General features: G+C 40.4%; 2 protein-coding genes and 1 long non-coding RNA gene across 4 annotated transcripts in view; 1 reads left to right on the top strand and 2 right to left on the bottom strand.

Annotated features, from left to right (window-relative positions):
* The window catches only part of LOC124253185 (transcription factor CP2-like), a 42,461-nt gene that overhangs the window by 14,538 nt on the left and 2,126 nt on the right, over nt 1-25,797 (top strand). The window contains exons 4-16 of one of the 2 annotated variants that reach the window (XM_046686909.1): nt 784-860; nt 2,239-2,306; nt 2,576-2,681; nt 3,096-3,346; nt 3,713-3,781; nt 8,982-9,023; nt 14,033-14,145; nt 14,554-14,677; nt 15,129-15,222; nt 19,828-19,918; nt 20,414-20,463; nt 23,894-24,036; nt 24,469-24,520. In XM_046686909.1, the coding sequence (XP_046542865.1) occupies nt 784-860; nt 2,239-2,306; nt 2,576-2,681; nt 3,096-3,346; nt 3,713-3,781; nt 8,982-9,023; nt 14,033-14,145; nt 14,554-14,677; nt 15,129-15,222; nt 19,828-19,918; nt 20,414-20,463; nt 23,894-24,036; nt 24,469-24,520 (1,280 nt within the window). Of the gene's footprint in view, nt 1-783; nt 861-2,238; nt 2,307-2,575; nt 2,682-3,095; nt 3,347-3,712; nt 3,782-8,981; nt 9,024-14,032; nt 14,146-14,553; nt 14,678-15,128; nt 15,223-19,827; nt 19,919-20,413; nt 20,476-23,893; nt 24,037-24,468; nt 24,521-25,797 lie in introns of both variants that reach the window. The other variant, XM_046686908.1, reaches the window with a different exon arrangement.
* LOC124253194 lies at nt 208-16,353 on the bottom strand. Its single transcript, XR_006892125.1, has 3 exons — nt 16,279-16,353; nt 2,436-2,441; nt 208-218 (listed from the first exon to the last, which is right to left on the bottom strand). It is a non-coding gene; the product is annotated as an uncharacterized LOC124253194 (long non-coding RNA).
* Nucleotides 17,257-18,732, bottom strand: LOC124253190. Its single transcript, XM_046686916.1, has 2 exons — nt 18,609-18,732; nt 17,257-18,264 (listed from the first exon to the last, which is right to left on the bottom strand). The coding sequence occupies exons 1-2, from the start codon at nt 18,715-18,717 to the stop codon at nt 17,948-17,950; spliced, it is 426 nt and encodes a 141-aa protein (XP_046542872.1). The 5' UTR covers nt 18,718-18,732; the 3' UTR covers nt 17,257-17,947.

Here is a 25,797-nt window from a genome sequence, read left to right as displayed (position 1 = left end):
GCCAGATGTATCATGGTGACCTAATTAACGGGATACTTCTCTCATGTGAGAGGACATAACCTGTATGCCATTCATAATCACACAACTGTGGGCATTGGAGTAGGTGTTTCTACCATCTAGGGACATGACGTTAAGGTGGTTGTGTTTCATATGAGGTTACATGTTGCCACAAAACAAAGTTTATGATATGTGAAACAAGGTGGTTGTTTATTACATATCTAAGGCTATAGAAAATCAACAGTGAAAGATCAGCTGTTTATGCTTTCCTACATGTTCGTGTGGTTGCTGCATTGGACAGGGTCCATTCTGGGTGAGTGTCATGAATTAGTGTAAAACCTTTCTCACAGGTCAAATCTGATGTAAGATTGGATGTATATAGAGAATCTCACCCTCGTGTCTGCTGATATCAATTATATCAACATGAGTTGATAAAGTTACAAATATCCGAGGCTTGCCGAGGATATTTTTACCTTTATCAACGAGTGTTGATATAATTGATATCAGTAGACACGAGGGTGAGATTCTATTTATCATCAAAAATCATTCTTCATTAGTTTTCAATGAAAAATGTACATCTCTCAACACTGTACTACCATTAGACTTGCAGTACAGTGATGTCATAGCATTGTGACATCATCCATCAAGTTGATGATGTCATAGCATTGTCAGGGCATTGTACAAAATCTACTGTCAAAACGATATCTCCTAGGAGATACCATATGATCTCACACAAGTGATATCTCCTGTGGAACACAGTTTTGGATGATAAATTTATGTTGGCAGGTTTCAGTATATTCTTGGTGCTGCAACTTCACCAGCTGTAAAGATGAATGAAGAGACTCTGACCTATCTGAATCAGGGTAAGTTGCATGAAGCTATTGATGGTGTGAAACATTAGCTGAATATTACTTGATGGTGTGAAACATTAGCTGAATATTACTTGATGGTGTGAAACATTAGCTGAATATTACTTGATGGTGTGAAACATTAGCTGAATATTACTTGATGGTGTGAAACATTAGCTGAATATGACTTGATGGTGTGAAACATTAGCTGAATATTACTTGATGGTGTGAAACATTGGCTGAATATTACTTGATGGTGTGAAACATTAGCTGTATATTACTTGATGGTGTGAAACATTAGCTGTATATTACTTGATGGTGTGAAACATCAGCTGAATATTACTTGATGGTGTGAAACATTAGCTGAATATTACTTGAAGGTGTGAAGCATTAGCTGTATATTACTTGGTGGTGTGAAACATTAGCTGAATATGACTTGATGGTGTGAAACATTAGCTGTATATTACTTGATGGTGTGAAACATCAGCTGAATATTACTTGATGGTGTGAAACATTAGCTGTATATTACTTGATGGTGTGAAACATTAGCTGTATATAACTTGATGGTGTGAAACATTAGCTGTATATTACTTGATGGTGTGAAACATTAGCTGAATATGACTTGATGGTGTGAAACATTAGCTGAATATGACTTGATGGTGTGAAACATTAGCTGAATATGACTTGATGGTGTTAAACATTAGCTGAATATTACTTGATGGTGTGAAACATTAGCTGAATATTACTTGATGGTGTGAAACATTGGCTGAATATTACTTGATGGTGTGAAACATTAGCTGAATATTACTTGATGGTGTGAAACATTAGCTGAATATTACTTGATGGTGTGACACATTAGCTGTATATTACTTGATGGTGTGAAACATTAGCTGAATATTACTTGATGGTGTGAAACATTAGCTGAATATTACTTGATGGTGTGAAACAGCTGAATATTACTTGATGGTGTGAAACATTAGCTGAATATTACTTGATGGTGTGAAACATTAGCTGAATATTACTTGATGGTGTGAAACATTAGCTGAATATTACTTGATGGTGTGAAACATTAGCTGAATATTACTTGTTGGTGTGAAACATTAGCTGAATATTACTTGATGGTGTGAAACACTAGCTGTATATTACTTGTTGGTGTGAAACATTAGCTGAATATTACTTGTTGGTGTGAAACACTAGCTGTATATTACTTGATGGTGTGAAACAATAGCTGAATATTACTTGATGGTGTGAAACACTAGCTGTATATTACTTGATGGTGTGAAACATTAGCTGTATATTATTCTGCCATCATCATTGTTATTTCATGACATATACCTGTAAGTATTGCAACATCAGCATCAGCTGTAAACATTGTACTGTGTGTTTGTTTCAGGCCAGTCTTATGAGATCAAGTTGAAGAAATTGGGAGATTTGTCTGAATACCAAGGAAAATTCCTCAGAGTAAGAAACTAACTTTTTTGGCCATAATAAATGGTTTCTGACCCATGTTTCATTTATGTTGAAACAGGCTTGACACAGATTTCAAATCTCTGTATTCTAGAAACTGAAGCAAGTGATTCTTAAGCAAACTAACATCTGTACCTGAATGTCTCATTGAAGGAATAGCAGACGTGAAAATCTTTAAGTCAAGTCATTTCTTTATCTGTCTTCAGAAATTCCTTGAACTTGATTGATTCAAATAAAACACAATATTTAACATGATTTTACAGAGCCAGGTTAAGGTGCTGTTCCATGAGCGCCGGTTACAGTACATGGAGAGAGAACAGATCGAAGCCTGGAAGAGAAACAGACCAGGGGAGAGAATTCTAGATATTGGTGGGTTGTCTCCCCTTCAGTACAGTGCACTGCATGTGAAACCATTAATAGATAAGTATGTCTGGTGTTACGGCCAACTGAGTGTTAGCTCCAGGAATGGAACTAGCTGGAACATTGGTATAAGCAGTGTAAAACCATCCTCCTTCACCCATTAACTTTTGTCTTACGTGTCCAACTCACTTCCTTGAGTGGCATATAGAAGCTGGTGTGATGAAGAGGAACACATTTTATGGATAGACAACTTCTTTATTGCTGCTGATGCGATGTTTCGGTGGAGATCCTAACACCATCATTTGCCTGATAACAGTGTTAGCATCTACACCGAAACGTCGCATCCACTGTACATCCACTGTCTATCCATAAAATGTGTTCCTCTTCATGTCCAACTCACTCACTCATTTGGTTTCATTTCAGACGTTCCTCTCTCATATGCGTTGATCGATATGAATCTGGATGCTATTCGGTTGAATCAGACGGAGTTTATTTGGGACCCGACGAAGGAGACCGGGGTGTACATCAGGGTCCACTGTATCAGCACAGAGTTCACAGCTAAAAAACATGGTGGAGAGAAGGGCGTCCCCTTCAGGATACAGGTCGAAACTTACTCCAATGGACCCGATTCAAAGTTATTACATTGTGCTTCCTGTCAAGTTAAAGTCTTTAAGGTGAGGCATCAACACTATTAACCACATTGGGAGAAAAGAATACGTCTCCAGCACTTAGCTGCCTTGTTTAAGTGATGCCTTGGTGGAATGCGTTGCTTTATGTTCATAATATCAACCACGTGTTTGTGTGGTCAGGATGTGATTATTCACAAGCCACCATGGTCTCTCAGTTACTCTGATCTGTATGAATGTCAAAAATATAATTCATATCAAATCAATTCTATGATAGAGGAAGTATTGGTGGCCCAGTGGTCTGAAGACTCATGCATCATTATGCAGAGTTGTCTCCCTTGTTGCAACCGGGTCTGTTGTTATTCTATGCTGGTAAATGCCACCATCTGGACTCAGGTCTGGTTCTATTTTCAGCCCAAAGGCGCAGACAGAAAACACAAGACAGATCGGGAGAAGATGGAGAAGAGGTCAGAGGCAGAAAAAGTAAATAGTTTGTTGAACCATTTCCTGAAACCAGTGTCCAGCAACTTTTTCTTCTAGGACCTTTGGTCAGTTAGAAGTGAGTAGGGAGCACCTTGTGGGATCTGTCTGAACAGTCCATGAATAGAGGACAAGAGCCAAGAACACAGTAAATCTTGGTCTGGCCAAGGCTAGTGTTAACCTTTGTCTGGTCCATGCTCACAATCACTGCATTATCCTTTGTATGATGGGGCGGTGGGTAGCCAAGTGGTGTCGGTGTTTGCTAGTCGCACCGAAGACCCGGGTTCAATTCCCCACATGGGCACAATGTCTGAAGCCCATTTCTGGTGTCCCCCATCATGATGCTGCTGGAATTTGCTAAAAGCTGTGTAAAACCCAACTCACTCACTCACTCTCACTCCTTTGTCTGGTCTCACAAAATCACATCATTATCTGGTCCATGCTGCTCACAAATCACATCATTATCCTTTGTCTGGTCCATGCTCACAGTCACATCATTATCCATTGGTCCATGCTCACAGTCACATCATTATCCATTGGTCCATGCTCACAGTCACATCATTATCCATTGTCTGGTCCATGCTCACAGTCACATCATTATCCATTGGTCCATGCTCACAGTCACATCATTATCCTTTGTCTGGTCCATGCTCACAGTCGTCATCATCCATGCTCCTCCATTGGTCCATGCTCACAATCACATCATTATCCATTGTCTGGTCCATGCTCACAGTCACATCATTATCCATTGTCTGTCCATGCTCACAGTCACATCATTATCCATTGTCTGGTCCATGCTCCATTGGTCGTCCACATTATTATCCATTGTCTGGTCCATGCTCACGGTCATCATTATCCATTGGTCCATGCTCACAGTCACATCATTATCCATTGGTCCATGCTCACAGTCACATCATTATCCATTGGTCCATGCTCACAGTCACATCATTATCCATTGGTCCATGCTCACAGTCACATCATTATCCATTGGTCCATGCTCACAGTCACATCATTATCCATTGTCTGGTCCATGCTCACAGTCACATCATTATCCATTGGTCCATGCTCTCACAGTCACATCATTATCCATTGTCTGGTCCATGCTCACAGTCACATCATCCATTGTTCCATGCTCACAGTCACATCATTATCCATTGTACGGTCCATGCTCACAGTCACATCATTATCCATTGTCTGGTCCATGCTCACAGTCATCATTATCCATTGTCTTGGTCCATGCTCACAATCACATCATTGTCTGGTCCATGCTCACAGTCACATCATTATCCATTGCTCCATGCTCACAGTCACATCATTATCCATTGTCTGGTCCATGCTCACAGTCACATCATTATCCATTGGTCCATGCTCACAGTCATCATTATCCATTGGGTCCATGCTCACAGTCACATCATTATCCATTGGTCCATGCTCACAGTCACATCATTATCCATTGGTCTGGTCCATGCTCACAGTCACATCATTATCCATTGGTCCATGCTCATGCTCACATATCATTATCATTATCCATTGGTCCATGCTCACAATCATCATCATTATTTGTTGGTCCATGCTCACAGTCACATCATTATCCATTGTCTGGTCCATGCTCACAGTCACATCATTATCCATTGGTCTGGTCCATGCTCACAGTCACATCATTATCCATTGTCTGTCCATGCTCAGTCACATCATTATTGTCCATGCTCACAGTCATCATTATCCATTGTCTGGTCCATGCTCACAGTCACATCATTATCCATTGTCTGGTCCATGCTCACAGTCACATCATTATCCATTGTCTGGTCCATGCTCACAGTCACATCATTATCCATTGGTCCATGCTCACAGTCACATCATTATCCATTGTCTGGTCCATGCTCACAGTCACATCATTATCCATTGGTCCATGCTCACAGTCACATCATTATCCATTGGTCCATGCTCACAGTCACATCATTATCCATTGTCCATGCTCACAGTCACATCATTATCCATTGTCTGGTCCATGCTCACAGTCACATCATTATCCATTGGTCCATGCTCACAGTCACATCATTATCCATTGTCTGGTCCATGCTCACAGTCACATCATTATCCATTGGTCCATGCTCACAGTCACATCATTATCCATTGGTCCATGCTCACAGTCACATCATTATCCATTGGTCCATGCTCACAGTCACATCATTATCCATTGGTCCATGCTCACAGTCACATCATTATCCATTGGTCCATGCTCACAGTCACATCATTATCCATTGGTCCATGCTCACAGTCACATCATTATCCATTGGTCCATGCTCACAGTCACATCATTATCCATTGTCTGGTCCATGCTCACAGTCACATCATTATCCATTGGTCCATGCTCACAGTCACATCATTATCCATTGTCTGTCCATGCTCACAGTCATCATTATCATCTGGTCCATGCTCACAGTCACATCATTATCCATTGGTCCATGCTCACAATCACATCATTATCCTCATTGTCTGGTCCATGCTCACAGTCACATCATTATCCATTGGTCCATGCTCATCAGTCACATCATTATCCTTTGTCTGGTCCATGCTCACAGTCACATCATTATCCATTGGTCCATGCTCACAGTCACATCATTATCCTTTGTCTGGTCCATGCTCACAGTCACATCATTATCCATTGGTCCATGCTCACAGTCACATCATTATCCATTGTCTGGTCCATGCTCACAGTCACATCATTATCCATTGTCTGGTCCATGCTCACAGTCACATCATTATCCATTGGTCCATGCTCACAGTCACATCATTATCCTTTGTCTGGTCCATGCTCACAGTCACATCATTATCCATTGGTCCATGCTCATTAGTCACAGTCCACATCATTATCCTTTGTCTGGTCCATGCTCACAGTCACATCATTATCCATTGTCTGGTCCATGCTCACAATCACATCATTATCCTTTGTCTGGTCCATGCTCACAGTCACATCATTATCCATTGTCTGGTCCATGCTCACAGTCACATCATTATCCATTGGTCCATGCTCATAGTCACATCATTATCCTTTGTCTGGTCCATGCTCACAGTCACATCATTATCCTTTGTCTGGTCCATGCTCACAGTCACATCATTATCCTTTGTCTGGTCCATGCTCACAGTCACATCATTATCCATTGTCTGGTCCATGCTCACAGTCACATCATTATCCATTGGTCCATGCTCACAGTCACATCATTATCCATTGGTCCATGCTCACAGTCACATCATTATCCATTGGTCCATGCTCACAGTCACATCATTATCCATTGGTCCATGCTCACAGTCACATCATTATCCTTTGTCTGGTCCATGCTCACAGTCACATCATTATCCATTGGTCCATGCTCACAATCACATCATTATCCATTGTCTGGTCCATGCTCACAGTCACATCATTATCCATTGGTCCATGCTCCATGCTCACAATCACATCATTATCCTTTGTCTGGTCCATGCTCACAGTCACATCATTATCCATTGGTCCATGCTCACAGTCACATCATTATCCATTGGTCCATGCTCACACATCACATCATTATTATCTTGGTCCATGCTCACAGTCACATCATTATCCATTGGTCTGTCCATGCTCACAGTCCACATCATTATCCATTGTCTGGTCCATGCTCACAGTCACATCATTATCCATTGGTCCATGCTCACAGTCACATCATTATCCTTTGTCTGGTCCATGCTCACAGTCACATCATTATCCATTGGTCCATGCTCACACATCACATCATTATCCATTGTCTGGTCCATGCTCACAGTCACATCATTATCCATTGGTCCATGCTCACAATCACATCATTATCCTTTGTCTGGTCCATGCTCACAGTCATCATTATCCATTGGTCCATGCTCACAGTCACATCATTATCCATTGTCTGGTCCATGCTCACAGTCACATCATTATCCATTGGTCCATGCTCACAGTCACATCATTATCCATTGGTCCATGCTCACAGTCACATCATTATCCATTGGTCCATGCTCACAGTCACATCATTATCCATTGGTCCATGCTCACATCATCATTATCCTTTGTCTGGTCCATGCTCACAGTCACATCATTATCCATTGGTCCATGCTCACAGTCACATCATTATCCTTTGTCTGGTCCATGCTCACAGTCACATCATTATCCATTGGTCCATGCTCACAATCACATCATTATCCATTGTCTGGTCCATGCTCACAGTCACATCATTATCCATTGGTCCATGCTCACAATCACATCATTATCCATTGTCTGGTCCATGCTCACAGCCACATCATTATCCATTGGTCCATGCTCACAATCACATCATTATCCTTTGTCTGGTCCATGCTCACAGTCACATCATTATCCATTGGTCCATGCTCACAGTCACATCATTATCCATTGGTCCATGCTCACAGTCACATCATTATCCATTGGTCCATGCTCACAGTCACATCATTATCCATTGGTCCATGCTCACAGTCACATCATTATCCATTGGTCCATGCTCACAGTCACATCATTATCCATTGGTCCATGCTCACAGCCACATCATTATCCATTGGTCCATGCTCACAGCCACATCATTATCCTTTGTCTGGTCCATGCTCACAGTCACATCATTATCCATTGGTCCATGCTCACAGTCACATCATTATCCATTGGTCCATGCTCACAATCACATCATTATCCTTTGTCTGGTCCATGCTCACAGTCACATCATTATCCATTGGTCCATGCTCACAGTCACATCATTATCCTTTGTCTGGTCCATGCTCACAGTCACATCATTATCCATTGGTCCATGCTCACAATCACATCATTATCCATTGTCTGGTCCATGCTCACAGTCACATCATTATCCATTGGTCCATGCTCACAATCACATCATTATCCATTGTCTGGTCCATGCTCACAGCCACATCATTATCCATTGGTCCATGCTCACAATCACATCATTATCCTTTGTCTGGTCCATGCTCACAGTCACATCATTATCCATTGGTCCATGCTCACAGTCACATCATTATCCATTGGTCCATGCTCACAGTCACATCATTATCCATTGGTCCATGCTCACAGTCACATCATTGTCCTTTGTCTGATTTATGCTTGATTACATAGCTATCATTAAATGTATATGTTAAATTGCTGTCACAAGTCACTCAATCTGTCTATTCTGTTCAATTACAGGAAAAATATCAACCTTCATATGAGTGCACAGTTCTTACAGAGGTGAGTTTGAGACAATTTGATATTCAGGACATTACCAACTGCAGGCAACTAAGAAGTACATTACGCCGTCATTTCATCCTCCAAATGAGGGTTCTCCTAGTTGTTAAACAAAATTAAACATTTTCATGATTATTGAAACAAAAATTAATCAGACAAAGTGAGACGTATTTCCATTTTAAGATACTGTCATAGTTTCCATATCAATTCTCTACTGTTATGTTTGGAGAGATTTATCTGTAATGAAATTGCTGTTCTGTGGTTGGGTGTGGGCAGCAGTACTCGATGCGATCTACAGTACAACCAGAAATTATTGAGAATTTAAGGATTGTAAATTTTTAATTTTTTTCACTCATTACTCACGTATTAAATGTGAATATTAGCAGAACATAACTCCAGATTCAAAGTCAGGTGAACAGTTGACATTATTAGATTGGCCAAGCTATAGCCCTGACCTAAATCCAATAGAAAATGTTTGGGGACTTATGAAGGAAAGTGTCAATAAGAAAAATCTGACAAATATTGCTGAAATGAAAGAAAGGTGGTCCAATATTGGGACAGCATGGACCACGACTTTCTAACTTCTTTGATCAGTAGTATGCCCCGCCACATTGAAGCCTGCATAGCTGCCCATGGTGACTTGACAAAATACTATATTTTGGGTCCGAAACCAGGCCTGTGAATGCTTTGAATGATGTTTTGGGTCGTTGTCCTGCTGGAAAATCAAAACATTTCCATAGAACATGTGAGCAGATGGAAGTAAATGTCCCTCGAGAATATCTGTGTACCGCTCACTGTTCATATTCCCTTCAAATACACAGAGGGGCGTTGCCCCTAACACAGATATGCCACCCCACACGTTAAATTTTGGACTGTACTTTGGGCGCTGATACAAAGGGTTTTCAGTTTGTTTGGTCAAGAATTTCAGTGTATTAGGAAACAGCCACACAGAACTTTCATCTGAGAAAACCACATTGTCCCAGTTAAAATTTCTATGCTGTAAGCACCAGTTCAACCTTCGCTCCTTTTGTTGAGGTTTCATGATCGGTGATGGAATTCCTCGACTTTTTCTGCCAACCCATTGCATGCAGCTCAGTTCTAATTGTCTCCTTACAGACAGCCACACTGTCAACCATATCAAGTTTTCTAAACTCCTTCGTTTGTTTTTAGAAACAAGAATACCAAGCCGCCTCCTGTCACTGACAGTCAATTTTCTGGGCCTACCTGCGCCTCCCTGGTGCTCAATGCCATATCCATTTGCAATATTTTTCAAAACACGATAAACAGTGGACAAAGGGATGCCTGTTCTACTTGAAATCACTTTAGCTGGTCTGATGTCCTTGTTATAATACTCTAAAATCAACTTCCTCTTCTCTAAGTCATCCATACTGAGCATCACTGAAAATGTTGTCTGTTAGCAAGTAAACAAAGGGGGATAACTCTTCCCAAACTAATGAAAAAGGATTAACAGAGTTGTCTGTCTTGAATGAAACCAAGCACTTGATAGCTGGTCGAGGTTGTTTGTACTAAAAATCCAATTAAACATATTCCTAAAATTCTCAATAATTTCTGGTCATCCTATATCTGCAATGGAATTGCTGTTCTATGGCTGGGTGTGGGCAGCAGTACTCGATGCGAGTTATAAGACTGACTGAGTTCAGTTTTCCGCCGCTTTTAGCAATATTCCAGCAATATCACGGCGGGGGACACCAGAAATGGGCTTAACAATAACACATTGTGCCCATGTGGGGAATCGAACCCGGGTCTTCGGCGTGACGAGTCAACGCTTTAACCACTAGGCTACCCCACCGCCCCGCGAGTTATAAGAGCCGAAGTGTTTGATTGTACTGATTGCACGTGCAGATGTATGAAAGTACATTTTACTCAGCTTGGTCTTGTGCATTATTTCTTGGTTGAGTGAAACATCACTTGATTATACATTTCTGTGTCTGCTTAAGGTTGTGCAATACAAACAATAACAAACCTTTTTTTCTTTTCTTTTAAATTTATTTCTTTATGATGGGTACATAAATTTTATATTGTTTTATATTATTTTCCTGTGTAATGGAACACAGAAAGAAGTGTATTTCAGTATACTGGTATGTGTTGTGTGTGTTGATACTGCAGGTGCCCTTAGACCAAGTGTAGACAGATAGTAATGTTACATATCTAGATATGAAAATAGTTGTACGACACAAGTTGTGTGTGTTGATACTGCAGGTGCCCTTAGACCAAGTGTATACAGATAGTAATGTAACATATCTAGATATGAAAATAGTTGTACGACACAAGTTGTGTGTGTTGATACTGCAGGTGCCCATAGACCAAGTGTAGACAGATAGTAATGTTACATATCTAGAGATGAAAATAGTTGTATGCGACACAAGTTGTGTGTGTTGATACTGCAGGTGCCCTTAGACCAAGTGTAGACAGATAGTAATGTTACATATCTAGATATGAAAATAGTTGTCTGACACAAGTTGTGTGTGTTGATACTGCAGGTGCCCTTAGACCAAGTGTAGACAGATAGTAATGTAACATATCTAGATATGAAAATAGTTGTACGCGACACAAGTTGTGTGTGTTGATACTGCAGGTGCCCTTAGACCAAGTGTATACAGATAGTAATGTAACATATCTAGATATGAAAATAGTTGTACGACACAAGTTGTGTGTGTTGATACTGCAGGTGCCCTTAGACCAAGTGTAGACAGATAGTAATGTTACATATCTAGATATGAAAATAGTTATGCGACACAAGTTGTGTGTGTTGATACTGCAGGTGCCCTTAGACCAAGTGTAGACAGATAGTAATGTTACATATCTAGATGTGAAAATAGTTGTACGACACAAGTTGTGTGTGTTGATACTGCTGGTGCCCTTAGACCAAGTGTAGACAGATAGTAATGTTACATATCTAGATATGAAAATAGTTGTCACGACACAAGTTGTGTGTGTTGATACTGCAGGTGCCCTTAGACCAAGTGTAGACAGATAGTAATGTTACATATCTAGATATGAAAATAGTTATACGACACAAGTTGTGTTTGTTGATACTGCAGGTGCCCTTAGACCAAGTGTAGACAGATAGTAATGTTACATATCTAGATATGAAAATAGTTGTATGCACACAAGTTGTGTGTGTTGATACTGCAGGTGCCCTTAGACCAAGTGTAGACAGATAGTAATGTTACATATCTAGATATGAAAATAGTTATACGACACAAGTTGTGTGTGTTGATACTGCAGGTGCCCTTTAGACCAAGTGTAGACAGATAGTAATGTAACATATCTAGATATGAAAATAGTTGTACGACACAAGTTGTGTGTGTTGATACTGCAGGTGCCCTTAGACCAAGTGTAGACAGATAGTAATGTTACATATCTAGAGATGAAAATAGTTGTGCGACACAAGTTGTGTGTGTTGATACTGCAGGTGCCCTTAGACCAAGTGTAGACAGATAGTAAATGTTACATATCTAGATATGAAAATAGTTATACGACACAAGTTGTGTGTGTTGATACTGCAGGTGCCCTTAGACCAAGTGTAGACAGATAGTAATGTAACATATCTAGATATGAAAATAGTTGTACGACACAAGTTGTGTGTGTTGATACTGCAGGTGCCCTTAGACCAAGTGTATACAGATAGTAATGTAACATATCTAGATATGAAAATAGTTGTACGACACAAGTTGTGTGTGTTGATACTGCAGGTGCCCTTAGACCAAGTGTAGACAGATAGTAATGTTACATATCTAGATATGAAAATAGTGTAATGCGACACAAGTTGTGTGTGTTGATACTGCAGGTGCCCTTAGACCAAGTGTAGACAGATAGTAATGTTACATATCTAGATGTGAAAATAGTTGTACCACAAGTTGTGTGTGTTGATACTGCTGGTGCCCTTAGACCAAGTGTAGACAGATAGTAATGTTACATATCTAGATATGAAAATAGTTGTACTGACACAAGTTGTGTGTGTTGATACTGCAGGTGCCCTTAGACCAAGTGTAGACAGATAGTAATGTTACATATCTAGATATGAAAATAGTTGTACGACACAAGTTGTGTTTGTTGATACTGCAGGTGCCCTTAGACCAAGTGTAGACAGATAGTAATGTTACATATCTAGATATGAAAATAGTTGTACGACACAAGTTGTGTGTGTTGATACTGCAGGTGCCCTTAGACCAAGTGTAGACAGATAGTAATGTTACATATCTAGATATGAAAATAGTTGTACGACACAAGTTGTGTGTGTTGATACTGCAGGTGCCCTTAGACCAAGTGTAGACAGATAGTAATGTTACATATCTAGATATGAAAATAGTTGTACGACACAAGTTGTGTGTGTTGATACTGCAGGTGCCCTTAGACCAAGTGTAGACAGATAGTAATGTTACATATCTAGATGTGAAAATAGTTGTACGACACAAGTTGTGTGTGTTGATACTGCTGGTGCCCTTAGACCAAGTGTAGACAGATAGTAATGTTACATATCTAGATATGAAAATAGTTGTAACGACACAAGTTGTGTGTGTTGATACTGCAGGTGCCCTTAGACCAAGTGTAGACAGATAGTAATGTTACATATCTAGATATGAAAATAGTTGTACGACACAAGTTGTGTGTGTTGATACTGCTGGTGCCCTTAGACCAAGTGTAGACAGATAGTAATGTTACATATCTAGATATGAAAATAGTTGTACGACACAAGTTGTGTGTGTTGATACTGCAGGTGCCCTTAGACCAAGTGTAGACAGATAGTAATGTTACATATCTAGATATGAAAATAGTTGTACGACACAAGTTGTGTGTGTTGATACTGCTGGTGCCCTTAGACCAAGTGTAGGCAAAGATATTGGTGATCCTTAAGGTCATATATTTTGGTACCCAAACTTAACATGTTACATTTGACCACTTTCTAAGATGCATTGTGTACTCACAAGTGATGCGTATTTAGATATTAGAGGAGCAGCATGATACAGGGTCTGTTTTTGATACTGCAGGTGCCCTTAGACCAAGTTTTGGCAGCACAGGCTTCGCAGTTGTTGAAGTCCCCTACCAACATCTCCCCCAGTGTGTGTTCCATCACAACCGTCCCCAGTACAACAGACTCACCGTAAGTACAAACTGTCAGTACCTCAATAGGCTTGCGTGAAACTCTTGGGGAGCTGGGGTCACACCAAGTTCTCAACTGCATGGTGTTAGAGGCATCTCAATGGATTTATCACATAAAAACAAATTGTTCCAGGACATGCTTGAAAATGAACTAATTTTGTTTCATACTGTTGAAAAATAATAGATATAGTCTGCCACAAAAATGATAAAAATAATCTATTGTTAATAGGGATCATGTTTGCAAGTATACTTCAGGAAGTTTGATTCAGTGTTAATTGCTCTGATAAGGTGATACAAAACAGGGCACAAGGATGTGGATTACCTGGAACTATGATTAGTGTTATAGAAATTTGCTTGTCAATTTTGAGCAGGAAAGCCCATGTCATGAAGGTTGTGTTGTTTGCTTCAGGACGCCGGTACAACCACTGAGTCCATCACCTGCAACGCCATCACCTCCCACTCACCTCCCCTCTCGCATCATCACCTCCACCCCACAGGTGCTCACACCAGAGGCAGACCAGACCACCACAGGGGTAAGTAGGTCCACAGTTATTAGCAGCTTATTGTCCAGGAATTGGTCAGTTATTTGAGGAATATATATTTTCCTTGTATGTGTGGATAGTTTTCTTTTTCCATGAAATACATCATTGTTTTATTGAGACTTAAAAAAATGTTTTATTGAGATTTAAAAATGCTGATTCTTCAGAAGCCTTTTGACAAGTCATGGGAATAATAAGCTTCAACCAGCATCACATGGGGCAAGTGTATGTGATGTATGCCTTCCTTACCAGTGTTCCTGGCCCTGTTTAGTCAGTCAGAAACCATGCTCCCCTTGTACGACACGACTAGAAGATGAATTGTGACTTGTACTTAAGTTTGGATGGAGGGAGGCTGTTATGTCTGAGTGGGGTTGCATGTCGTCTGGCAGTGATGCTTATATTATTGACATCTGGTTTGACTGGCTGTGTCTCCTCTTTGTTTCAGCCGTTGCCAGGGGATTCTACATCTCAGGAAGTGGCTCGATGGCTACATTTTAACAGATTCACAAGTTATACAAGGGTTTTTCAAAATTTCTCAGGTAAAATTGACCTTTACTTTTTCAGTATGAGTTGGAACTGTTTGTTATCTATATGAAAGATTAAATATAGTCATGTAAGGATTGGACATAATGTCAAGATCAATTTGTTAAACAGATGTATGTGTCTGCTTGGTCACTTGTAGGTTTTTGTGTACATCTCTCAACCTTGTTGTGTATGTCTCTCAACTCCGTCATGTACGTCATCCTCCTTTACATCATCCACGTTATAGAAACCTGTACACCCTGCTACTCATCAGCTCACATTTATGGAAATTCATTCTAAATACATTAAACATATTTGCATCAGTATTGGGTTTCAGCAGAGACCATATAATAGAGGGACGGCCCTCCCCAACAGTTTATCACTAACCATCAGCGCTACGGCCTGGCATGTAACTGATACACATCGACACCCTGCTGCTAACTTCCCTCTACCGGTACACATGCGCAACAAATGCGCAGACATTCGCAAATGAGCACTCTGGTAACCACGTAAACAATGTTGCGTAATATCCGGACCGAGAGTTAATTCCTTAGCGGGATTTCACCGGCTGCGCTTTGACAGTTCAGCATTACATAGACAGCTCCATTAAACTGATTACAATAATCTTAATTTTTATCTTATCTCTCATTTGCACATGTCAACTGACAACATCGCAGAACATGTATCATTCATGAAATGCGGTCGCCATAAGCCTGGAATATTTCTTTTCAACATTCGGCATGGCCATGGACTTACTTTAATTCATTCACTGGGATGATTCCGACTTGGACCTCGATACTTACTTGGGGAATTCACAGACTACTTACAGGACAGAGAATATAAACCAAAAATACAAAAATCAAACTAACCCAGTCAGGTAAAGGCACTTTTAACATTACAGTTGCCAATATCCCCATGCTCGCTAAACGATCATCACATGGCTAATCTCAAGATTTACTTGCAAGTATTCGCTGGCACAAAACGAGGGTGTGGTCAAGCATTCGATGAAAGTAAAATTCCCGCTAATTTATAAAGAATGTGCAGATTTGCAAGCTGCTAGCCAATCAGAGGACTGCTTCACCACACCCCTTTGTGTGCGGACATATCGCATCCATTTGTGTCAAGATCGCTTAGTTGAGAGTCAAAATTGGTTTTCAATCGACTTGCAGAAATAACAATAAAGAATTGGTAGGTGTCATGAGTAAAGAATCATCCATGGTAGGTGTCATGAGTGTTGCTCGATAGGGCCAATCATCCATGATTATGTTTACATAAAGTTTTAATCGACAGCATGCGATGGTAGCGTGAGCGGTCGGCAACGCTTAACAGTCGGGTAGGGTGCACCTCCTAGAAGTGTCCGCCTTGTCATTATGTATTGTACTGTACCGTGAAGCATTTCGAAATGGGGTGTCATCTCAAAACAATATTATTAAAATCATGAATCCTCGAAAGACACGAGGGCCTGTGACTGACTGGTGTTTATTACAAAGTTTATAGTCCCAACGAAAACACGATTTCACATTTTCCAAGAGCTGCTAATGTTTTTATAATGCCAGTTTGGGGCTAGCAGTGATTATGCTTTGGGCCGCTTTGGAGACACTTGTTGGTTTTTTTTCAAGGGAAGCCACTAAATACTAAAGTCACTTGCCTCCTCGAGCCCATGAAATATATGTGTTAAATGGGCTGTACTACATTACCCTATCAATTAAAAAAAATTTCAGCAAAGTGTCAACTTTAACTTGGCAGGAAAATGCAACCAATAACATTAAAACACAACATCACACGCTCTTATATGTACAATGTATTTATTGTAGACTAGGACCATAGATCTATATGTACAATCATGTATTACTAAATTCAACCATTTAGATATTCTTTTCATTAAAACACAGTAAATGTGAATTTCAACTGTTGCAAATAAACTCTAAACTGAATTTGAAATTAAAATTATGCAATAGTTGGTTGCCAATGCTCTTTTCAAACAAGGTATATCTACTTAATCAAGATGGGAATATTGTACTTAATAGTAGGCTCTTTGAGTAGCCCTTCCGATGAAAACTTTCTTTTTCCTGGGCATCTACAAAACAAATGATAATTTTATGATATAAATATAATGTTGAATAATGAGTTCATTTTTCATTTTTGTTGTTGCATAAGACAGGTTGTAGGTACTGTCTAAGCCCAGGTAAACTCATAATCAAACTTCATTAGGAAGAATAATGATAACAGAAAAATATATTAATTGTAGTCATGATAAAATAAGGGAAAATGATAACTTATAAACTTCTTGCAACACAACCTGCATAGTTATGTTGTCCATTTAGGACTGATTGTGAATGTAAAACATAAAACCATACAAATCTGAACACAATCTTGATATAACTTCATTAACAGATATTTTAGATATCCATGAAGTGAACTGTACATTGGACTTTAATTTCCATAATTTCTTCTCATGTACTTTATTACATGTTAAATTATTAGGCAGATATTGTTGAAATAGCTCCTTCACTTATGCCTGCACCAACTGGAATCAAGTCTGCAAATCTGTCTTCATAATTGCCAACGCAAACATGGTATGTAGACAGTTTTGATAAAAGTTTCTTCATATCTCTTAGAGTGGAGAAAAGTGCAGGTAAACCAATCCAGAATTCATGAGTTGGGCCAAAGTCACGTCGATGTGCATATATTGCTGATGTAACGGATGGCTTGATGACTACTGAAAGCTGGACTGAGCCTACGTCAGTCATAAAACTGCACAATAGTAATGTTTTCACGCTTGTTTCTTGCAATTGTAAAATTGCCTAGCTCATCTACATGCTGAAACAGCTCCTTTTTTAATGTTAAATATTGCTGGTATCGCAGGATGCCATCAACAAATTCATCTACATTGTTGTCCGGATGATACTGGTGAATTGTGTCAAATAAACCCAAAGAATTCATCAGCCGAACAACCATCAGATTCTTTCGCTTCTTCCAGGCATGGGGTATCTGTGGGTTCATCGGTGAGGTCAATGAAGAATGACTTCCATGCTTTGTCCCACAGTGCATCTCTTGAACTGAAAATGGAGTTGCACAATATTAATATTAAAAAAATAAATTTGAAGTGTTCTAAATAGTTGTTAAAATTATGCAGTAGTTTGTTGCCAATGCTTTTTCAAACAAGGTCTGGTTACTTACTCAAGATGGGAATATTGTATTTAATAATTTACACTATACCATTGTTTTTACATAAGAAAAGAAACAATATTAATATTTGATTATACAATTGCTTTGATATTTTAAACTTATTTCTGCAGGTACCAGATATACAAGTACCAATAACTACAAAATATCAACACAAAATTTCTCATTTTTTTTCAAAGACATCATTTGTGAATTTCTTACTTCCATTATTACTTACCTGCAATCGTCGAGAACAGTTGATTGAACTGATGAATAAGAATGTCAGAGAGAGAGGAAGAGTAGCCCTTCCGGCGACTGCCGATGAAAACTTTCTTTTTCCTGGGCATCTGCCAAACAAATGATAATTTATTACATAAATAGTGTAATGATAATAAAATTTTGATTCATTGTTGCATAAAGTCAGGCTGCTGGTACTGTATAATAATATAATAATATATAGCAATATAACTCTAACTTCAGTAGGAAGAATAATGATAACAGAAAAATATATGAATTGTTACATGATAAATAAGGACCTTTTCCACAAATATAATCATCAAAATGAACAATAATGGAAATATGTACTTTTTTCAAACGATTAGGTGAATGAGACTTTTGTAGAATGATTTAAATATATATTCAATGCTATATTAATGAACAAAATGAATGTTATGTCGCCTGCTACATTATAATTGAAATGTTCAGTATAATGAATTTAAATATGGGTTTACTCCAAAAATCATAAAAAATAAAATACCGATCGTGAGCTATATAAAAGTGTACCACGCAAAAGAGGAAATCGCCATGGATGTTCACATGTTTATTTTAAACATGCTAGTAATAAGCTGTTCTTGTGAAAGCGCATAAAATCAAGTGTTGTGGAGTAAAATATTTCGAAAACATCATATTTCATCGCATTGCACGAGCCAAAATAAGGAATGACGCTAACGCCACAGACTTATAAATGCCCCTATACAAATCTTTATCTTATTTTCTTTCATTACACCCCGGTAACTAAGGATTTGCATTGAGAATTAGTATCCGTTATTGAAAATCATAAATCGGACTTTTGCCGATTTTACACCTCCGCCATTGTTCTCACAGAACGACGAGCACACATGACAGTTTTCATCAAATACAAAGACAAATATATGCTTTAGCACCTCTAATGCACTGTTGCAAATGTAAGTAAAGGCATGAGAATACATGAAAAAAATCAAATCTTACCTTTGCAATGAAAATACATGAAATCGATGACTGAAGTCAACACACGTTTTTGCCAGCTTCCGGATAGGCTGCGCAGTACAAGCCGTAGCGCTGATGGTTTTGCGCACTGGCTAGAGGGCCGTCCCTCTATTATATGGTCTCTGGTTTCAGTAAACATTTTGTGAAGCATATTTGCTTTTGGTTTCTGTGTTAGTTAATATTTTAGAATTGTTGCTTGTTTTATTAAACAGGTGCTGATTTATTACGGTTAAGTCGAGATGACTTGATTCAGATCTGTGGTTTAGCAGATGGTATCAGGCTTGACAATGCTCTTCAGTCAAGGTAAATACCAACAATTTCATTATTTCAGAGTATACAGGAACAATGTCGAGCCTGTTCAGTCGTCATCTGTTTCAGAATCTGTTATTATCTAGAATAAAAAAAAAAAAGATAAGATATGTCTAGTGGAGCAAATGGTATTTGCATTCACTGCCTTTATAGCTGATCCAGAGTATTGTATTCGCAGTATTTAGCTTCCTGTTGTATAAATGCCCTCACCACATTCTCAGCCAATCTGTAATAAATGTATCTTCTCTTTAATATAATGTAATCAATGTAACTTCTCTTTAATATAATGTAATCAATGTAACTTAGTTGTCTGCCAGTTTTGGGGTTGTTGCTTTGATCACAACTCATGCAAAATAGACACATTGTATACAGATGGCTGGCTTATACGGTATTCATTAGTATTTCAAACTGTGCTAAAATAGCCTACCAGACACGTCAACCATGCTGTTGAAGGCAGTTGTAGTTAGTGAGTGTAACTGCTGTTTACAGGGCTGTGCGGCCGCGTCTCACACTCTATGTCTGCCAGGAAGTGGAGTCAGGTGAGCTCATCGGTATGCCTCCCCTCATCCTTCATCTCTATCTCCATCTCTTGCTGGTGTAACAATATGGTGGTACATATGCCGTCAGGGCTTTATGTTTCTGCGCGACTATGTCTTTAATCTCGGAAGTTACAAAGTTCTGTGGTTGTGAACCACCTGCAAATAAAGAATAACAGCTTGTGAAAGACATGGACTGTATCAATACACCAATCACATCACACTGGCAGCATCCAGATGCATATGGTATCATGATCCCACCATATTGTTAACCGTTATTGGCTTTAACGGAAACATTGTAGACGTGCAACACAAGCTGCTGCAGGAGATATTCCAGGGATGTTAGTCTGTTGTGCTTCAAGGAGCATTTGATTCATTTACATCTGGGCTTCTGTAAAGTATGAAACACACCTGAAATCCCTTATCTCTGAAAATACTTTTGCCCTCCAAACAATCAGGACACACCAACTGCTTCTCACATCATTCAGAACACTCCAACTGCTTCTCCCAACATTCAGAACACACCAACTGCTTCTCCCAACATTCAGAACACACCAACTGCTTCTCACAACATTCAGAACACACCAACTGCTTCTCACAACATTCAGAACACACCCAACTGCTTCTCACATCATTCAGAACACACCAACTGCTTCTCACAACATTCAGAACACACCAACTGCTTCATTCATCATTCACACACATTTCTCAGAACAACTGCTTCTCACAACAACTGCTTCTCACATCATTCAGAACACTCCAACTGCTTCAACCACTTCTCCCAACATTCAGAACACACCAACTGCTTCTCACATCATTCAGAACACACCAACTGCTTCTCACAACATTCAGAACACACCAACTGCTTCTCACATCATTTAGAACACACCAACTGCTTCTCACATCATTCAGAACACACCAACTGCTTCTCACAACATTCAGAACACTCCAACTGCTTCTCACAACATTCAGAACACACCAACTGCTTCTCACAACATTCAGAACACACCAACTGCTTCTCACATCATTTAGAACACACCAACTGCTTCTCCCAACATTCAGAACACACCAACTGCTTCTCACAACATTCAGAACACACCAACTGCTTCTCACAACATTCAGAACACACCAACTGCTTCTCACAACATTCAGAACACACCAACTGCTTCTCACATCATTCAGAACACTCCATCATTCCACTGCTTCTCACAACATTCAGAACTCACATCATTTCAGAACACACCAACTGCTTCTCACATCATTCAGAACACACCAACTGCTTCTCACATCATTCAGAACACTCCAACTGCTTCTCCCAACATTCAGAACACACCAACTGCTTCTCACAACATTCAGAACACACCAACTGCTTCTCACATCATTCAGAACACACCAACTGCTTCTCACATCATTCAGAACACACCAACTGCTTCTCTCACACAACATTCAGAACACACCAACTGCTTCTCACATCATTCAGAACACACCAACTGCTTCTCCCAACATTCAGAACACACCAACTGCTTCTCACATCATTCAGAACACACCAACTGCTTCTCACATCATTCAGAACACACCAACTGCTTCTCACATCATTCAGAACACACTAACTGCTTCTCACAACATTCAGAACACACCAACTGTCCTCCCACAATCTTAACACACTGACAGCCTCTCCCAGTGATCAGAACACATAACTTGACCCTGCCACCAATCAGAAGACACAAGCTGCCCCTCACAAAAACCAAAGTTCAGCAACTGCCTCTCCAAACATTCAGCACACACTTGTCATTGCCGCCAACATTGGAACACACCCATGACTGCTTTTACCTCTGTCAGACATCTTCCTGTCATGTCACCATCATTCCATAAACATTAATTCCCCGTTGAAGACTTGTTTATGCCAATATTCACCATTCTTTGTACAGCTGAATACCAGCATGTTTTTCTACCCCATGAGATTTCGAGGTAAATTTACGTCCCCAGCAACTCTTGCATGTCATACAAGGCGACTTGATTGATCTTTGGGTGACTTGGCTGATTGTGTGTCAGTTACAGTCCTGACCTAAAGGGGGAATAATGCTAAGTTCAGTGTTGAACAGAAACACTGATTCTGCTGCCTGCCTGTATGGATTCTGGTGCTGACGATCATGTTGCTTGTACTGATTCTGGTGCTGACGATCATGTTGCTTGTACTGATTCTGGTGCCGACGATCATGTTGCTTGTACTGATTCTGGTGCCGACGATCATGTTGCTTGTACTGATTCTGGTGCCGACGATCATGTTGCTTGTACTGATTCTGGTGCTGACAATCATGTTGCTTGTACTGATTCTGGTGCTGACGATCATGTTGCTTGTACTGATTCTGGTGCCGACGATCATGTTGCTTGTACTGATTCTGGTGCTGACGATCATGTTGACTTTCTGGTGCCGACGATCATCATGATTCTGCTTGATCATGTTGCTTGATGATTCTGGTGCTGACGATCATGTTGCTTGTACTGATTCTGGTGCCGACGATCATGTTGCTTGTACTGATTCTGGTGCTGACAATCATGTTGCTTGTACTGATTCTGGTGCCGACGATCATGTTGCTTGTACTGATTCTGGTGCTGACAATCATGTTGCTTGTACTGATTCTGGTGCCGACGATCATGTTGCTTGTACTGATTCTGGTGCTGACGATCATGTTGCTTGTACTGATTCTGGTGCTGACAATCATGTTGCTTGTACTGGTGCTGACAATCATGTTGCTTGTACTTCTGGTGCTGACGATCATGTTGCTTGTACTGATTCTGGTGCTGACAATCATGTTGCTTGTACTGATTCTGGTGCTGCTGTTGCTTGTACGATTCATGTTGCTTGTACTGATTCTGGTGCTGACTCATGCTTGTACTGATTCTGGTGCTGACGAATCATGTTGCTTGTACTGATTCTGGTGCTGACGATCATGTTGCTTGTACTGATTCTGGTGCTGACAATCATGTTGCTTGTACTGATTCTGGTGCTGTACTGATTCTGGTCATGTTGCTTGTACTGATTCTGGTGCCGACGATCATGTTGCTTGTACTGATTCTGGTGCTCATGTTGCTTGTACTGATCATGTTGCTTGTACTGATTCTGGTGCTGGCGATCATGTTGCTTGTACTGATTCTGGTCATGTTGCTTGTACTGATTCTGGTGCTGACGATCATGTTGCTTGTACTGATTCTGGTGCTGACAATCATGTTGCTTGTACTGATTCTGGTGCTGACAATCATGTTGCTTGTACTGATTCTGGTGCTGACAATCATGTTGCTTGTACTGATTCTGGTGCTGACAATCATGTTGCTTGTACTGATTCTGGTGCTGACAATCATGTTGCTTGTACTGATTCTGGTGCTGACGATCATGTTGCTTGTACTAATTCTGTTGTTGTCGGTGATGTTGCAGTTTACCATGCAGTGTACCTGGAGGCGATGACTGTGATGGAGCTGAGCCAGAAACTGTCACTGTTGTTTGGGATTCAGCGATCACAGATTGGAGACATTTATATTCAGGGGCCATCTGGAATACATGTACTCGTTACAGATGAAGTGAGTTAAAGTATTGTATGTTTTACAGTGAATATTGTTAGTTTGTTGCCTTGAAAGAATAAGATTTCTGTCATTTGTTCGGTTGTCCAGTTGTCCATATTTCATGTTTTGAACATCTCTGGATGTCCAGGCCTATGGAGCTGAGACGTTATGTCGTTGAGTCCAGTTATTATATCTCTAAACTTTGGTCACAAAATTCTGGTCCCATTCTAAACATGGCAGGGAGTATCTCCTCATAATTCACCACCCAAGAACGATGTTGCTAGACTCTTGCTAAAAGCCACAGTAAACCATACTCACTGATCAGTCAGGGAGACTTCAGAGCCTAGTGTACATTGTCTGATTTTACTTTTCTACTTTTCTGCTTTTCTGTTTGATTTGCATCACATCATTTTCCAGTGGTGAGGGAACATTTTGGTGATTTTGTTGCAGGTAATTCACAATGTTGGGGATCAGACCAGGTTTGCTGTGGAAGGAATGAAAGGTGAGACTTACACAACTGCTGTAGTGGCAGTCACATGGCAGGGACGTCCGACGTGTCCTTCTGGGTTAGTGTGCTATTGTTCCAACAGATGGGAGGGGCAGTGTGCTATTGTTCCAATAGATGTGAGGGGCAATGAGCTATTGTTCCAACAGATGTGAGGGGCAATGAGCTATTGTTCCAACAGATGTGAGGGGCAATGAGCTATTGTTCCAACAGATGGGAGGGGCAGTGTGCTATTGTTCCAACAGATGGGAGGGGCAGTGTGCTATTGTTCCAACAGATGGGAGGGGCAATGTGTGTCTGTTCCAATAGATGGGAGGGGCAATGTGTGACTGTTCCAGTAGATGGGAGGGGCAATGTGTGACTGTTCCAGTAGATGGGAGGGGCAATGTGTGTCTATTCCAACAGATGGGAGGGGCAATGTGTGTCTGTTCCTGTAGATGGGAGGGGCAATGTGTGTCTGTTCCAGTAGATGTGAGGGGCAATGTGTGACTGTTTCTGTAGATGGGAGGGGCAATGTGTGACTGTTCCTGTAGATGGGAAGGGCAATGTGTGTCTGTTCCAGTAGATGGGAAGGGACAATGTGTGACTGTTCCAGTAGATGGGAGGGACAATGTGTGACTGTTCCAGTAGATATGAGGGGCAATGTTTGTCTGTTCCAACAGATGTGAGGGGCAATGTGTGTCTGTTCCAGTAGATGGGAGGGGCAATGTGTGACTATTCCTGTAGATGTGTGGGGCTATGTTTGTCTGTTCCAACAGATGTGAGGGGCAATGTGTGTCTGTTCCAGTAGATGGGAGGGGCAATGTGTGACTATTCCTGTAGATGTGTGGGGCTATGTGTGACTGTTCCTGTAGATGGGAGGGGCAATGTGTGACTGTTTCTGTAGATGTGAGGGGCAATGTGTGTCTGTTCCAGTAGATGGGAGGGGCAATGTGTGTCTGTTCCAGTAGATGGGAGGGGCAATGTGTGACTGTTCCAGTAGATGGGAGGGGCAGTGTGTGACTGTTCCTGTAGATGTGTGGGGCAATGTGTGACTGTTCCAGTAGATGGGAGGGGCAATGTGTGACTATTCCTGTAGATGGGAGGGGCAATGTGTGAGTGTTCCAGTAGATGGGAGGGGCAATGTGTGACTATTCCTGTAGATGGGAGGGGCAATGTGTGAGTGTTCCTGTAGATGGAAGGGGCAATGTGTGACTGTTCCTGTAGATGGGAGGGGCAATGTGTGAGTGTTCCAGTAGATGGGAGGGGCAATGTGTGACTGTTCTATAAATGAG

The sequence above is a fragment of the Haliotis rubra genome, unplaced genomic scaffold, assembly GCF_003918875.1.
Source record: "Haliotis rubra isolate DU_JTF1 unplaced genomic scaffold, ASM391887v1 Scf534, whole genome shotgun sequence".
Taxonomy (NCBI): domain Eukaryota; kingdom Metazoa; phylum Mollusca; class Gastropoda; order Lepetellida; family Haliotidae; genus Haliotis; species Haliotis rubra.
The sequence above is the reverse complement of the archived record's forward strand: the minus strand, read 5'-3'. Positions and strand labels throughout refer to the sequence as shown.

Excerpts from the sequence above, each read along its gene's own strand:
- LOC124253190 (XM_046686916.1), bottom strand. The coding sequence starts at position 18,717 with ATGCCCAGGAAAAAGAAAGTTTTCATCGGCAGTCGCCGGAAGGGCTAC. Across the intron at positions 18,265-18,608 it reads ACTGTTCTCGACGATTGCAG|TTCAAGAGATGCACTGTGGG; the intron begins GTAAGTAATAAT and ends CTCCATTTTCAG.